The sequence below is a fragment of the Pteropus medius genome, unplaced genomic scaffold (assembly GCF_902729225.1).
Source record: "Pteropus medius unplaced genomic scaffold, Ma_sr-lr_union100, whole genome shotgun sequence".
Taxonomy (NCBI): Eukaryota; Metazoa; Chordata; class Mammalia; order Chiroptera; family Pteropodidae; genus Pteropus; species Pteropus medius.
In genome coordinates this window covers 11,384,671-11,402,731 of record NW_024353517.1, presented here as the reverse complement: position 1 = coordinate 11,402,731, position 18,061 = coordinate 11,384,671, and the positions used below count along the sequence as shown (strand labels likewise).

General features: G+C 30.9%; 1 protein-coding gene across 12 annotated transcripts in view; it reads right to left on the bottom strand.

Annotated features, from left to right (window-relative positions):
* DLG1 (discs large MAGUK scaffold protein 1) overlaps positions 1-18,061 on the bottom strand; it is a 229,160-nt gene that overhangs the window by 84,927 nt on the left and 126,172 nt on the right. For all 12 annotated transcript variants that reach the window (XM_039850648.1, XM_039850651.1, XM_039850653.1 and 9 more), the window contains 2 exons: positions 9,566-9,619; positions 1,873-1,923 (listed from right to left, as the gene is read on the bottom strand). In XM_039850648.1, the coding sequence (XP_039706582.1) occupies positions 1,873-1,923; positions 9,566-9,619 (105 nt within the window). The remainder of the gene's footprint in view (positions 1-1,872; positions 1,924-9,565; positions 9,620-18,061) is intronic.

Below are 18,061 nucleotides of genomic sequence, written 5' to 3'. Positions count from 1 at the left end.
GTGAATCTATCTTGACCTATTACTTAACTGTTAATATTAAATAGCTTTTATATTCACTCTACTACGATATGTCCAGATTCTATTTTAACAAAAAATTTTTTTTTCAGTCTAAACTCTTTAAGAGTTACTAGAGTCTCAATAATAGGTTGTGTAAGGTTACCAAGTTACTCAGGTACTCAAGCTTTTTATTTACTTAAAAAATTTAAGATATAATTTGCATATAACAATGTATCAGTTTATGGTGTACAATTTGTTGCTTTAGCTAACACCTCTATCTCATTTCTTTTTTTTTTTGTGGTGATTAACATTTACGATCTAGTCTCTTAGCAATTTTGAAGTATATAATACAGTACTGTTGACTATAATCACTCTTTGTGCATTAGATCTCGGAAACATTCTTCCTGTTGCAAATTTATACCCTTTAACAACATTTCCCCAATTCCCAGTATACTCAAGTTTAATTAGTGAAAACACAATGTACAGTCCTGACTAAATAAAGGAATTTAAAAGGCACTGGGAAAGGATGAAAAGTGAAGATAAAAAATAAAAAGTTAGAATTATATGTCAATTATCTCAATAAGGCTGAAAAAACTCAAACAACAAAATACCATACCGAAATATGTAAAATGCATTAATACTAGAAAGTTACTCAGTTTCTATCTCATGTGAACAGGTGATCCAAATTCAGGTTGTAGGCAGTAAATATCTATTATACATGTAAAAGACTCTCTAAAGTCTATTTCTGCTCAATCTATACTGGCTTCAAACATAAGCAAATCTAAGTATCTAAAATTTTAGTCTTAAATATACGGATATTCAGTTACTCAAGAAATTTACTTGTGAGGAACACTTCATTTCCCACAAATGCTGGTCAGATAAGATGGTTTTACAAAAATAGCATCAACTGAAAGCAGATATTCTTAAGGGGAAAATATAACAAGAAAATTTACACATTTGAAATTATTTAAATTACCTTTAAATTATTTTTTTGACTGGAGGAATGAATAAGTTTTTTGATAGGGGTCTTGTCAATTAGCAATGTGGTTATTATTTTGCTAGGAAAGAACACTTATACAATGATCAGGTTACTAGGATACTAAATACTTGTTTAAAATAAGCAACATTTTATTACATAAAAATGAATTAAAAAATAAAAATTAAAAACAAAAATCTGAGAAACTGTCAGTCTAGAGGAGTCTAAGGAGACATGATAACTAAATGTATTAAGGTATCCTGGATGGGATCCTGGAAGAGAAAAACATTAAAACTAAAGAAATCCAAATAGAGTGTGGACTTTAGTTAATAATAATGTATTAATATTGATTCATTAGTTGAAATGAATGTATTGTAGTAATGTAAGATGTTAATAATAGGTGAAACTGAGTACAGGGTAAATGGGAACTCTGTATAACTTTTCTATAAATCTAAAACTATTTTAAATAAAAAGTTTATTTTTTAAAAAAAGGTTATTAGGGGGTCAAATATAGGGGCATATGGAGATGGAGTAAAGGGGATCAAATATATGGTAGCTGAAGGAAACTGGACTTTGGGTGGTAAACGCACAATAGAATATACAGATGTCAAATTATAATGTACACCTGAAAATTATATAATTATATTAACCAATGTTACCCCAATAAACGTGATTAAAAAAATTTAAAAAAGGTTATTAAAGAAAAGCATCATGTTCTGAAAATATCGTGGCTAATTTTATGTGAACTTATAAAAGAAATGAATATTACATGGTTCTAGTTTTGAATGATCTATTATTCCCTTGGATTCTATATAAAAGAACAGTACTGTATATTTAAGGAGTTCTTTAAAGCAACAGATTTATGCATTAAAAAACTTAAGATAATTATTAGTTTTTACCCTTTCAAGTGTGATTTCTTCATATTCATAATCTGCATCAGTGCCATTAACCTAATGGGTGGAAAAACAGAAATTTAAAGTGTAAAATCTGAAATGGCAAGACATAATTTTTGCATAATTTATTAATGAAAACCTGTTAAATGTGATAGCAATCAAATAATATAGCTTCCTTTAAAATAATTTAGGGGAAATTTTCAAGGAGTGGAAGAGTATAATGTAATTAATGAGTTAACATTTACGGTATTATGACTTTCAAATATAGAAAGGGCACACTCAGCTTTTAATATTATTGAACTCTGACCCTTTTCTCTGCCTTGATTCACACATCTTAAATCAGTTGGCAATTCTTACTGATTTGAATACTTAAACTTTTCTGAAAACCATCATTTCTTCATTCTCATTTCTATTTCTTTGGTTCGAGGCTTTGTTAATCTCCTGTGGACTAGTGCCAATATAAGCTACTCAATCTCTTAGATTAGTATTTTCCACTGCCCAACTTTCTAATGTTTCACGCATATACATCTTTTTGGAGTTCATGTCTAATAATATACTTTTTCCAAATATACTTTAAGAAACTCTCATACAAGGCTCTGTATGAACTGACCCCAATCTATCATTCAGCTTCATTCCTTATATATTTTACCTCTTCAACAGCCTTACACACCATAACATTTGAATGATTTGTTTTCCTTTACATATCCTGCAAGTTCCCAACTCTGCATCTGCTACTTTAGTGCTTCCTCTGTCACACATTTCATTTACATATTTCATGTTGAAATTTGATTCACCATTCAAGTTCTTGCTCACATCTTACAGAATAAGCACTTTCTTTTATTCTTTCCAATTTATTTCCCCGTTCCCTCCTGGAAGAAGTAATTCCCACAGTGAGGGCCAAGGGTGAAGGGTGAGTAATCCGCTGATTCAGATTAACTTGGGTTCAAATCATTGCTTTAAAGAGTCCAGTGACATGAAGCTGGGCAAAACACTCAATCTAATAAGTCAAATAAGGATTGTGATAAACTGCATTTCTCTAGATGCCTCCTATCTTTCATCCGACATGCTTTTTTGTAATATGACTAAACCATCTTACCATCAAGAGATGTTGTCAATGTCCCCTCCTCTTGGATCTAGGCAGGTCCTAGATGAGTTTTGTTAAAAAAGAATGTGGTATAAATGATGCTAGGTTTCTGAAGCTAGGTCATGTGAAGCCCTGTAGTTTTCGTGTTTGTTTTAGAATATACTGCCTTAGAACCCAACAGCTATAATGTGAGGAAGCTTAGACAGCCTAAGAGAAGATTTAAATTAAGGAGAACCAAGGCCCTTGGCCAAAAGCCCCACGCTGCACTCCTATCAGCAACCAGCACCAACTGCCGGCCATGTGAATAAGGCTATTTTGGGTCTTCCAGCCTTCTCCAGTGCCTCAGCCAATACCATGTGAAGCAGAACCATCCAGTTAACCCAGAAAATCATGAGAAATAATGAACTGTTGTTTTTAAGCCACTAAGTTTCAGGGTAGCTTGTTATACAGCAACAGAATAATGAAATGACAGAATAATAAAATTATATAAGCTATTTTGCTTTCTTCATCATCCTGTAAGAAATCAACCCTTAATTCAAGTCTAATTCAAGGACTAAAAGTTTTTTTCTTGAGGAGTTTTGAAACCCACCTCCACTAATTTTTGGGGTCCTTAATTCCTATGGCTATAATAGATTCAAACCCAATGCTACTTTCTTTCTTCTTCTCACATAGGTTTTTTTTCTTTTGTAAGATAATATGTTATAAATGCACATCTATGTATATACATCTAAATCTATGATTTCCATGTATCTAGAGTACAGGAGGGTTGTGTGTGTGTGTATAATGATATATATATATATATGTATATATACACATATATACAAGATATATAAGGTATATATACATACACACACAATAACAACACACACACACACACACACACACATACACACACAGGGTATGCATACATATTCTATTTAAAAAAACATCCATTAAATTTAATAAATTTTCCTCAGCTTATGGCTTTGGCCAAATTCCAAAATTGCTACACTGGGCTCTATTTTTGTTCATTTGTTCATTTTTAAATACAACAGTCTGAAATTTTATTCTGGAAACATTTCCAAGTAAGAGTACTTATATGGTCCTTTTGGTGTTAAAATGTAAAGTTTTTGTATTGTGACCTTATTATTTCTGCTTTAAGGAATGAGATTTTCACCATCAAGCCTTCTCAAAAGGTAGGTACTTAGTAAATGTCCTTGGTACTTATTTAATGCCACATCATGATGTACTGATTATCTGGTGAGCATTCTAGGTAGCATCGAGTGTGGAGTGATTTAAAAAAGGTGAACAACTGAGAAGGTCATATAGACTTCAAATGACTTATTCCCAAATCCTCAATAACTTGAAGCTGTCTGATAATTTTAAATATAGAGACAATTCAATTACAACATTAAACACTTTCAAACTGGGCAAAGAGTACATTATCCAAAACACGAATTACAAGTACCACTTACTTAACAGTAAATGTAAATCCAGTAAACAGTAAATCCAAAACACGAATTACAAGTACCACTTACTTAACAGTAAATGTAAAAATAACAATGGTGGTGTAATATTTTCAAAAGCAGTATGGTTTCCAGCAAAACTATAAAGTGATTTGTGTGCTTAGTTTCCTTTTTATAACATCTTTACAAAATGTGGCTTCCAATAGGAAAGAAATGCTTGGTTAATGTGTTTATTACTCTCAATAAATAGAATACAGTAAGAGGTAAGGTAGGAACAAAATTAAATCAATATTTAGACAAAATGAATATATTGCTGACAAAATATTTGTGTTTTTTCCTCTAAAAATATGAGAGAATAAACTTAATACTTCTCGAGAACTGTCATTGCTAGCATTTTCTAGGTTTTGAATTCAGTCTTATCAACAAAATGGGATTGCGTATGGGGGTGAAGGTTGGAGCAGAAACTAGATAGTGCATTGAGGCCTGATTGTGAAAGGTCTTGAATGCTTTCGGAAGGAAGAAGAAAGTCTTGCAAGTTCTTGAGCATCACATAGGTTTAATAGATATCCGCAAAAAAGAACTATGGCAATTTGGAGCAGAAATGGAGAGAAACTAGAGAAAAGTAAACTGGTAAAAAATTATGACACTAGTCTGAGTAAAAGGAAAAAATTCCAAAAGCAGATTAATCTCAGGAAAATGATGATCTCTACATTATGTTCCTGCTCAGCAATGAGATCTGCTCTCTTTCTCATGCACTGCTTTATGCCACCAGTAAAGTTTTATAGTTTTCTTACTATAAATTCTATACATTTCTTGTTAAGCTGATTGCTGTTTTCATATTTTAATTGATAGTTAATGGATTTATACTTACAACTTGTTGCTAGTAATACTGGAATAGCATTTATTGTTTAAGTTGTATAATTCTTTTTTTCTTTTTAATACAATTTGCTTTAATTATGGGTACACAAATGTCATAACGAAGCAGAGGACAATTTAGTATATGTACTGCCGAAGTGAGCACGAGGACGATTTATGACACAAATATTCTCAGTCTCTTACTAGCTCAAAGATTTTAATTTTCCAATCAGCTACACTAATATAACCAAAAAGAACAGACAAAGCCTATTACATCATAGGTATAAGGCTTGTCCAAAGAAAGATTTTTTAAAAACCTAATTTATTAAAGCCCTGTTATTTAGGTTCAATTCAGTAATATATTGACATTCAAAATTTTATCTGTTAACATTCGTATGTCTCATGGTTCATATTAATAGATAATCTCATCAAAGTCTATAGCATCACAAAGTAAGAATCTAAAAATAAAAATGTATTAGGAAGAAAATGTTCTTCCTAATGCAAAATTAACACAACTACATACAAAGTGTTAACTCCAAAAGAATTTACTTAAAAGTATTTTCTAAATAATGAATAGCCATTTAGGTTGATTTAAAAATACTGTATTTACCAATTAAGCTACATATGAAGCTTTTAGTATGTAAGAAAACTACCAAAGTCAAGCTGAATAAATTTTCCTAACCATCATTGTTCACAGTCTGTCTTAAAGAAAATAAAGACGGAGGAACAGATGGGAATTATTTTGACAAGATTACTTCATTTCTATCTCATTACTGGAACCAAGAACTCTAGAATTTTTGTCTTTAATTTTCTGTTCCCTTAACATTTTTACTATTTAAGGAAAGAATAGGAATGCATGAAGAGAGAATCAACCCTAATGCCAATGAAATTATATCAATTAATAGTTAAAATTGAGTATAATATGTTATACTTAATGGTAAAAGACTGAAAGCTTTTCCCAAAGGATCAGAAATAAAACAAGAATGCTTGCTCTTGCCACTTTTATTAAACATTGCAATGGAGGTTCTAGCCAGGGCAATTAGGCAAGAAAAATAACTAAAAGGCATCTTGACTGGAAAAGAATAAGTAAAACTACGTCTATTTGCAGATGACATGACCTTATGCTGAAAACTGAAAGGAATCCACACAAAAAAACTATCAGAGCTAATAAATGAGTTCAGTATGGTTGAAAGACAGAGTAATACCTAAAAATCCATTATATTGTCATACACGAGCAATGGAAAAATCTATAAATAAAATTTTTAAAAATTCTATTTATAACAGCATTAAAAGAAGATACTCAGGAATAAATTTAACAAAAGAAGTGTAAGACTTGTACACTGAAAATTACGAACATTATTGAACAAAATGAAAGATGTAAACAAAAAGAAAGACATTCTGTATTTATGGATTGGAAATCATAATATTGATAAGATGGCAATACTCCCCCAAATTACCTATAGATTCAACTCGATCCTAAGCAAAACCTCAGGTGCCTTTTTGCTATGTGCAGAAATTGACAAGCTGATCATTCATATTCAAATTCATATGGAAAGCAAAGAATCTCAAACAGCCCCTCCCCCCCAAAAAACTTTGAAAGTTGGAAGACTTATATTTTCTGATTTCAAAACTTATTATAAAGTTACGGTAATCAAGACTACATGGTGTTGGCATAAAAATACACATACATATCAACAGAAGAGAACTCGAAAATCCAGAAATAAATTCATATATTTGTAATTAACTGATTTTCTGCAAGGGTGTCAAGACTATTCAACAAAGAAAAAATAGTCTCCAACAAATAGTGATAGGACAGCTGGATATCCACATGTAAAAGAATGAAGTTGGACCTTAACTTTCCATAATATACAAAATTAACTGAAAATGGATCAAAGACCTAAATATAAGAGCTAAAACTTAGTAGAAAACATAAGTGTAAATGCTTGTGACCTTGGATTAGGCAATAGTTTCTTAGACATGACAGAAAAAGCATAAGTGACATATATATATTTGGACTTTTGAGCTTCTATAGAGAAATCTTACAAATTGCTAATAAAATACAATAATCCAATTAAGAAATGGACAATGGATCTGAACAGATAGATATTCCTCCAAAGATATACAAATGTCCAATAAGCACATAAAAAGATGCTCAATCAACATCATTAGTCACTAAGTAAAGGCAAATCAAAGCTACAATGAAGTATCACTTCATACCCACTAGAATAGCTATAATAATAATAATAAAAAAAAACCCCAAAACATTGTTGATAAGGACTAGTAAGATTGGTGAAGACGTAGAGAAATTAGAACCCTCTTACTTTGCTGGTGGGAATGTAAATGGTGCAGCCGCTACTGAAAACAGGTGGTTCCTCAAAACCCTAAATATAGAATTACCATATTACACAGCAATCCCACTGCTAGAAATTGAAAACAGGGACACAAATTCAACAGAAGGATGAATAAACAAAATGTGGTGTGTACTCATAATGGAATGGAATATTATTTAGCCATAAAAATGAATGAAGTTCTGATACATGTTGCAACATGGATGAACCTTGAAAATATACTAAGTGAAAGAAGCTAGACACAAAAGGCCACATATTGTATTATTCTATTTATTTGAATGGTCCAGAATAGACAAATCCATAGTGACAGAAAGTAGATTAGTAGTTGTCAGGGGCTGAGGGAGGAGCAGAATGTGGAGTAATTGTTTACTGGTACAAGGTTTTTTTATAGGGTGATAAAATGTTCTGGAATTAGAAAGTGGTGGTGATGGCACAATATTGTAAATAAACTAAAAACAAACTAAAGTATACACTGAATTGTACACTTTAAAAAGGTAGATTTTGTGGTATATGAATATCTCGACATAAATTTTTAAGGTAAAAATGTAGAAAAGGGAGATAGGTAAATATAAATGCAAACTAAAATGAGTTAATACATTTTAAACATGTTAAAAAAAGATCAAAACACTTATTAACACACTGTGCTAGTGATAATATGGGATGAAAACATAAATACTTTTTGTTGAAACATAAATGGGTAAAACTCTATAATGAACAAATCTATAAATTTACACACTGAGCAATTTATGAGTATGTTTTGCTTATATACTTGTATACATATACAAGATATGTATACAAATATTACCAGTAGGGCACTGATTTTACACAGTAAAAGTTTAGAAACATATATGCATGCATGTGCCCCCAAATGTTTAACTATGACACTACTAACGCTTTGTGTCTTAGGCAAGGGTAACTGGAAGACTGGAAGCAGAGGTGAAAGAAAAGTTTACTTTTCACTGGATAGCCTTTTGTTAGTTTAGAATTTTGTACAATGTGTATGCATTACCTGTTCAGCTACTTATTTAATTTTGGAAAGCGTGATGACTACAATCAGGGAAAAAAAAATGTGTTCTAAGGCAACAGCTGTATTTAATCACTGACTGCCCCTAAGCAAAACATAAATTAACAAAGAGAACTAATAAAGGAGAAAGAAATGTGAAGAGAATATTGACAAATGTACAAATAAAATTCTGCTTAAGAATTCTACATCAGTGTGAAAGGTAACACTGACAGAAAAGAATCTGAAGAAAGTATAGAAGACTATTTTTGGTTTGTTTTAAGCATTATTTGAAGTTTTCCAAAATTCCCAAATATCTGATACATCTATACTCATATAAATACAAAAAGAATGTAAAGCCAAATAAAACATTTTATAATATAGCCTGAAATCAACTACAGTTCAAAAATGAGAAGAAAGGATTTTGACAGCCTATGAAATTATGTACTATTTAATCAAAAAAGGAAAACTCACAGCCCTACTTAAACACCACATCTCCAAAGACATTTTCCTTTGAGGTGAAAAATGTTAGATCAGATTCTGCTGTTCTGGCTATTTATTTTTAAGGGAAAGAAGACTTTTTAACAAAGTGAGTTCAGAGGGAAGCACTAATCAATTTAAAGTTAAAATAGGTTACTCAATTAGATTTCTAAAATGACTCTTTGAATATAAAGCATTGTGTTAGTGACCATTGGTCAGAAATAGCCTTTAGTGAAAGTTAATCACTTTAATTAAAAAATAAAATCATAAATTTCTATTTTAACATTTCTGCTTTGCATAAGTATGGGGAAAAGAAACAACCAAAAAAAGAGAGTACCGCTTCATTTACTTTTAACAACTGCAGTTCAGTGACAGAATATCATAAGTACAATATATAAGAGAAATAATGCTGTGATCTTTATATCTGTATCAAAAACTGGACAGGAAAAGAAGAATTATTTAAATGTGGGGACAAAATGAAACTTACATAAGTCGGTGTTTCCAAGCTATCTGTGTTGACCAGTACTGGAGGAGGATTTGCCTTAAAGAAGAAATTGTAAATGTGTTAGTTTAACAGGAAAATTGACATATTCTATATTAATGTTTACAAATGTTAAAAACTCATGAAGGATTTGCTATTTCTTAAATTATAATTTTACATGAGCTGTGCATGTTACCCAGTTTCCAGAACCAAATGGAAAGAATTAGGTAAAAGCAATTAAAATAGATTTGTTTTGAGAAATAAATTGTTATTTCTGCTAAAACAGGTAATTTTAAGATTTACGAAAAAGTTCACCAGCCTTCTCAAAAAATACAAATATTCTTTAGTATAACAACTCTTCATGAATTGCTTAGATATCATTAGCTTTTCTGTTCCCAAGGGTCCCATGAAAATTCCAATCACTTTATCACTCAGGAAAAAATTAATTCTTCCCTACACTGTATTGTGTTTGAACATGAAAAAAAGTCTGTCACATAAAGAAATAGATCGCAGACTTTTGGAATATTGGAAACACACTTAATGTAAAAGCACTCAATTATTTTCAGTCGCGGTTATTGCTTTCCAACTGTTATTCTAGACCTATCACAGAATAATAATGGTTACAAAAATAAAACCAAAACCAAACAACAACAACAACAACAACAACAACAACAAAAAACAGCAGAAACACATACATATTTAAGTTAGGATTGGAAAAAAGCCTGGCTTTCTGGTTCAGTTAGAAAGTGATTATTTATGTAGGTGAAATAAAATTTAAAGAATAAAATACAATTAATACCAAATGAAAACATACCAGAACAAATCAGGAACATACCAAAAGACTGATGTGATTCCCAAAAAATTATCTTTCTTATGCATATTTAAAAATATAAAAGTACCAAATCAAATGACATTTTTCAAAATATAAAAACAATGACCAACCTTCAAACAAATTTTAGAAGATACGTTTATATACGTTAATAGTTCTATTCCAATTAATAAAGAATTACCCATGGAAGCTGTATGAAACATTATATACAAAATAATCATTTTCTTCCAAGTGTATAGCCTTTTCTAAAGAGTAAATATTCAGAATTCACATTTCATATTATTTTCAGCAAAGTATAAGATATGGATGATCATATAATAAAATGTTTAAAGACAACAGTTTCATGGTTTAATTATACAGTATGCATTGGGCTACATAAAATAACAAGTTAAAATGAGTAGGTATTATTTCACTATATATAAGCATGACATTAACTTTTATGCGCAGACCTATCTTTGAATATAATAGTTTATCTTTGAATGATTCAGTGAAAACAAAATCTAGTAGATAAAAGTACTATTTGTAAGATTTAAGCAAAGCAAGTCAACTTACAGACATCTGAGAATTTATGAATATTTGAAATTACTCATTTCCCAATGACCTATTGAGATTCCTCAAATTGATATTTCACTTCATTAATAAAATTAATGGTACTTCACCTTATTTTGCTTCAACAGTTAGAGGGCAAGAAAGAACAAAGCTATTTAAAGTTAAAAAAGAACTTACATTCTTCAAAACTTATGGCAAGAAAGCCAGTTGATTCCCTCTGCTCATTTATTACCAAAGGTACAGTGAAAAAAGTTAGTTTTTATCAAAATCAATGTATCATCATTATATACAAGTTCACTTTTGATTCTAGTCATCTAAAAAGTCTACCTGATGTTGAAATATATACAAACAAGATGCTAAAAGTGTTAAATTTACTTTAAAATAAAACAATGTGAAGGTAGGGAGTGGGAGGGGATCACATATAAGGGTGAGTACACATAAGCTGATGATTGTTGTAGTTGAGTGATGAGTATACAGGAAAGTTCACTACACTACTCCCTCCATATTTGAGTATTTTGGAAACTTTTTTATAATGGAAAGTAAAACAAACAAACAAAAAGACCTAGATTGAATCAAGTACTAAGTTTGTAAAAAGTTAATAACTAAGGCAGTTGTGAAAAACTACAGGTAAGAGTTGCTACTAAAATATTAGCATTCACACCATGAAATTGATTTCAATTTTAAAGTTCAGTTCAGAATAAAGAATAAAGATTATTAAAAATAATTTGTAACTTTGATTTAAAGAACATGAATATATAAATAATCTATGTACAACAAGTTTATTTGTAGGTGTATCTTATAATTAACATGAGTGAATAATCATACTTGAAGGAAACCATAAGAATAAAGAATTTGAAACTGGACAAAAACCATGAATGTTCACAGTGAGGATTAAGCAAAAATTTCAATCAAAACTAATATCAAGATAAGAAAACCTAACAATTTGAAAAAGACATATCACAAAATAGAACCTATATAAATAAAGCTCAAGAAGCATGATGTGATTGTCTTAAGTTTAGCCACCTAAAATAATGATAAAAATATTTAAGACTATGTTAGCAGGTACAGAATTAAAACATTTATCTTGGAATAAATTACATCCTCACTGAGATTTTCTAAATTCTTGTATTATAAAATACATTTTGAAATGGTATTTGACAAAGAAGTACTCCACGGCTCTTCAATTTGGGGGAGGTGGGAATGGAAGTGAACAGGGGAGCATAATTTGAATGGGCTTGAAGGGTATGATACACAACTAAGACACAATGCCCTAGTACCAAAGCTAAAGGACAGGCTACTTCTGAAGGAAGAGATATAGAAAAATTCAGCCATAGAAAAGTACATAGTTTCAGATAACTGAACTAAAGAGCACTAAAATCAAAAACAGTAGCAACTTTGGCTAGTTTAAGACCCTGGGATACATAACCAGAACCGTGGGTAACAGAAAAGGTAACATGGAATAGTCAGCTTTACTTGGGAAGAAATCAAATAACAAGACTCGAATCTGTATGAAAGTTATTTCAAATCAAGAAAAATCCTTCCCCGCATTTTGCTTCAGGTGGCATTCTATGCCTCCTTCTACCTCATTCTACCATTCAATAACTTTGACTATATAGGTAAATCACAAATGTTATTGAAACTCATTTTCTCCATCTATGAAGAGACAACAACCATGCTTTTACCCAAGAGAACTGTATGAAGATCCAGTGAAGTAATATAAAATATACTGTAAACCAAAGAAACCAATTGCTATTCTATTATTATTTACTAACAATACATACCATTGTGCATGTTTCAACTTGGATAATAATGAAATCCTACAATGCACCTAGAGATGGGTGTGAGTATGTAATAAAGGAGCAGGCATAATCTGGCAAGAATAACTAATCTCTAAAGAATTTGACCCAAGCATCAATAACAAAACTTAAGAAACAGAATTTTGCTCATCCAACTTTTACTATTCTGTTTCATTTACAAAGGCCCTTATGGGGGTTGCTGCTATAACACATTGCAGTATCCTTACACAATTTCAGAGGGCAATATTACATTCTTAAAAATTGTGTTAAAAAGAATTCTAAGATCCACTTTTTTAAAAACGGGCCCAAAACAGGAGTTTAGAAAATGCTTGTGTTTTTTCTTTCTTAGCATTTATCATAGTTTCATTATTGTATTTGTTTAATGTCTCTTTCTCTCCTACTAAATTATAAACAAGTGTTTTTTAAATGAAGAACTCACAAACCCAGAGAATATACCCTGAATTATAATTTGAGACACATTGCATTAGAAGTTAAATGCTATCGCTTAGGTGATCACTGTAAATTAAAGTGATGGTAAAAACAAATACGGCAGATTCTGGGAAGACAGCTAAATAGAAAGCACCCCAAATTTGTCATCCCCAACTGCACTGGTAGAATATATCTGATATAACAATTTTAAAATCATGTAGTCTGTCAAAGGCATGCAACTTCCAAGGGAAGTATTGGATGGTAAAGTGGTAAATTCAATTTCAGCTCTTAGCACGGTAGCAGCTATGCAACATCTACCTGTAATGGGACAGCTGTGCAAGTGTTCCTGGAATAGCTGGCACAAAACTTGCATAAGCCAGGGTGGGCAATAAAAAAGGGCCTGTCTTTCAAATACTGTAGATCAGTGATCTGATTGCTGAATGATGTTTCTCATGGCAGAGGTGCAGACAAAGAGGCAGTGGCCGTTGTTGCCAAACCTCCCCCAATTAATGCAACTTCCTCCCAATCTGGCTGAAGTAACTTAAATGGCAAGTATCTCCTAATACCATTTCATTTTTTCTTTTTCCCCTTTTGAGAACCTGACACTGAAAACTAGGATGTTAAAAAACAACCACATATATGAGGGAATTAGAAAGTCACTGCGTATGCCCAGGGAAGATGCAAATAAAGAGAAAACCTGAGAAGACCTTAGGTTTATAGTGCAAGCTGTTAGTAGAAAGACAGCCTATGGCAATAAAAAAAACCAAAACAACGATGAAAACAAACAAACAAACAAACAAAACACCCAAATCAAACCAAACAAACAGAAAAACCCCAATACAAAAACAGCAAACCGCAGGGAAGGGGGAGAATGTGATTTCCAAAGTTACCACATCATAAGATTCAAAAGTCTAGTTTTTAACAACAACAACAAAAAATCACAAGGCATGCATGCAAAGAAATAGAAAGGTATAATCCATTCAAAGAAGAAAAAAAACAAACAAAATGTCTTTGAAAAAGACCTGGCGGCAGATCAACTAGATAAAGACTTTAAAATAATCATCTTAAAGATGTTCGAAGAACTAAAAGATATGATAAACAAAGTCAAGAAAGTGATGTATGAGCAAAATAGAAAAAATAAATAAAAGAAATCCTAAAGAGAAACCAAAAGGACATTCTAGAGCTGTGAAAAGTACAATAATTGAACTGAAAAATTCACTAGATCGATTCAAAGATAGAAGAAAAAAATCAGTGGACTTGAAGACAAAGAATGAAAATGATTAATCAGAGAACAGAAAGAAAATATTGAAGAAAAGTAACCAGAGTCTAACAATAGACCTGTAAGCCCCCATTAAGCAGAACAACATACACAGACCAACATGGACTCTTGCAACTCCAAGAAGAAAATATCTTAAGAAATAATGAACAAAATATTTCCAAATTTGATGATAGACATGAATATAAACATCTAAGAAGCTCAACAAACTTAAGGTAGGATAAACTCAAAGAGATTCATATTGAGACAGACCTATTACAGTCACTGTTTAAAGATGAAGACAAAATGGTAAAAACAGCAAGAAGTAGCTTGTTAGATACAAAAGATCCTTAATAAGATTATCAACAGATTTATCATCACAAACTCTGGAGGTCAGAAGGTAGTGAGTGGGCTACTATATTAAAAGTACTAAAAGAAAAAACAAATGTTAACCAAGAGCCCTACATCTGGCAAAATTGTCCTTCAATGTGAAGGAGGAATTAAGATGTTCCCAGATTAAAAAAAAAAAAAAAAAAAGCTAAGAGAGTTCATTACCAGTAGACTGGCCCTGAAAGAAATGCTAAAGGGAGTCCTTCAGGTTGAAATGAAAAGATACGAGACAGCAACTCAAGGTATTGGAAGAAATAAAGATCTCAGTAAAATAATACAAGGGCAATTATAAAAACTAGTATTATTGTAAAGTAGTTTTTAATATCACTTTTTGTTTTCTACATGATTGACATTAATATTTTTTAAATTATATTTTAAAATTATTCTGAAAGCTATTATTAGTCTAAAAACGATTAGTAAAGAATTCAAGTCAATATTAATAACTAAAATCAATTAATAATCTAATAGCTAATATTATAGTAACTTTACTTTGTAACTCCACATTTGTTTTCTATATAACTTAAAAGATGAATACATTTAAAAATTATTAGCTTATATGTTTTTGGGCATACAATGTTTAAATCTGTAATTTTGTGACAACAATTGAAAGGGGTGGAGGTGGAACTGTTTAAGAGGTAGAGACTGTATATTATTGAAGTTAAGCTGGTATAAATTCAAATGAGAGTGTTATAACTTTAGCATGTTAAATTTAATCCCTATGGTAAACACAAAGAAAATGGCTAAAGAATAGCGCAAAATAAAATGGGAAAGGAATTTACACATTTCACTACAAAAAAAGTCAACCAAACAAAAATTAAGACAGTAATGCAGGAAATAAGGGACAAAAAAGCTATAAGAAATGGAATACAGAAAACAAAGAGCAAAATGACAAAAATTCCTCATCAGTAATTACTTTAAATGTAAATGGATAAACTCTCCAATCAAAAAAAGATTGGCCAAATGGATAAAAACATATACACTGTCTATAAAACTCGCCTGAGATCCAAAGACATATACAGGTTAAAAGTAAAAGAATGGCAAAAAGACATTCCATGCAAATAGTAACCAAAAAATAGGAGTGGCTATACTTATACTTGACAAAATAGAATTTAACTAAAAAAAGTTACGGGAGGTAAAAGATGACATTACATGTTAAGAAAAGGTTCAATACAGGAAGAAGATACAACAATTACAAACATTTATGTACCTAATGACAGAACATCAAAGTATATAAAGTAAAAAAATGAAAGAAACGGAGAAGCAGACAGTTCTTCAATAACAGTTGAAGACTTCGGTGCTTCTTTCAAAATAATGTGTAGAACAACCAGACAAAGGATAAGAAAATGAAGAACTTAAAACAATAAATGAAGTGGACCTAACAGACACATGCAGAACACTCTACTTAACAATAATAGCATACACATTCTTCTCGGGTACACATGAGTCATTTTCCAAAATAGACCAAATTTGAGGCCATAGATTCAGTCTCAACAGATTTAGAAAGATAGATAACATACAAAGTTATCTTCTTTAAGCAAAATGAGATGAAACAGTATGCAAAAACAGAAGGAAAACGAAAATTCACCAAACTGTGGAAATTAAACACACTCTTAAATAACCAATGGATGAAAGAAGTCACAAAGGAAATAGAAAATACTTAGATAAATGAAAATGAAAACATAACGTAACAAAACTTATGGGACACAGCAAAAGCAGTGATAAAGAGGAAATTTACAGCTATAGATGCTTACCTTAAAAAACAAAATCTTTCAAATCAACACCTAACTTTACAACTTAAGAACCCAGTAAAAGAACAAACTAAACCCCAAATTAGCAGAAGGAAGAAAATAAGAAAAGTAGAGCAGGAATAAATAGAGAATAGAAAAATAAAAGAGACAATCAATGAGATCAAAAGTTGTTTATTTGAAAAGATCAACAAACTGATAAACTTTTAGCTAGATAAATTAAGAAAAAAAAGAGAGAACACTCAAATTACTAACATCAGAAATCAATGTGTGGGCATTACTACCAATTCTATAGAAATAACAAAGATTACTAGAGTATTACAAGCAACTGAGCATCAACAAATTGGATAATCTACACAAAACAAACTCTTACTGAGATTAATTATGCAGAAATAAAAAATTCGAAGACTTAAAAGTAATAAGATTGATCTAATAAATTAAGTGGTGAATCCTACCAAGCATCTGAAAAACTAACACAAATTCTTCTCAAACTCTACTCTGTCAACGAACTGAAGAGAAGAGAACATTCCCAAGCTCATTCTATAAGGCCAGCATTACTTTGATACCAAAATCAGACAAGGACACTAAAAGAAAATTATAGACCAATATCTCTTATGGATATTGATGCAAAAAAATCCTTAAAACACTGCAAAACAAATTCAGCAGCATATTAAGATTATAAACCATGACCAAGTGAAATTTATTCCTGGAATGCCTTCAAAAGAATGAAAAATCAATGCTATATATGCTACAACATGGGTTAACTTTGAGGACATTATGTTAACTAAAATAAGTTATCAACATTTGAATGTTGATCAATGTAATATACCACATCAACATAATGAAGGAAAAAAATGACATGATCATCTCAATTAATGCAGAAAAAGTATCTGACAACATTCGACATCCTTTCATGAAAACATTCAACAAACTAAGAACACAAGGAAACCACATCAGCATAATAAAAGTCATATATGAAAAACCCCCAACAAATATCACATTGAATGATGAAAGACTAAAAGTTTTTCCTCTAAGATCAGAACAGGGCAAAGATGTTGCTTTTGCCACTTCCATTCAACACAGTACTGGAAATCACAGCCAGAAAATTAGGCAAGAAAAAGAAAAACATTTAGATTCAAAATGAAGAAGGAGAATAATCTCTTTGTAGATGATATGATTGTATAAATAGGAAACCCTACAGGTACCACCAGAAAAAGAAAAGAACTGTTAGAATTAGTAAACAAATTTAAAAGTAGCAGGATATAGTCAACAACAAAAATCAGTTGCATTCCCATGCACAATCTAAAAAGAAAATTACAAAAATAATTCCATTTATAATGGATCTAAAAGAATAAAATAATGAGGAATGAATTAAAACAATATGGGGGACACGCTTATGCAATGAAAACATTGCTAAAAATTAAATATGACAGAAATAAATGAAAACATATTCTGTGTTCATGGATTAGAAGACAATATTGTTAAAATGTCATTACTACCCAAAGCAAT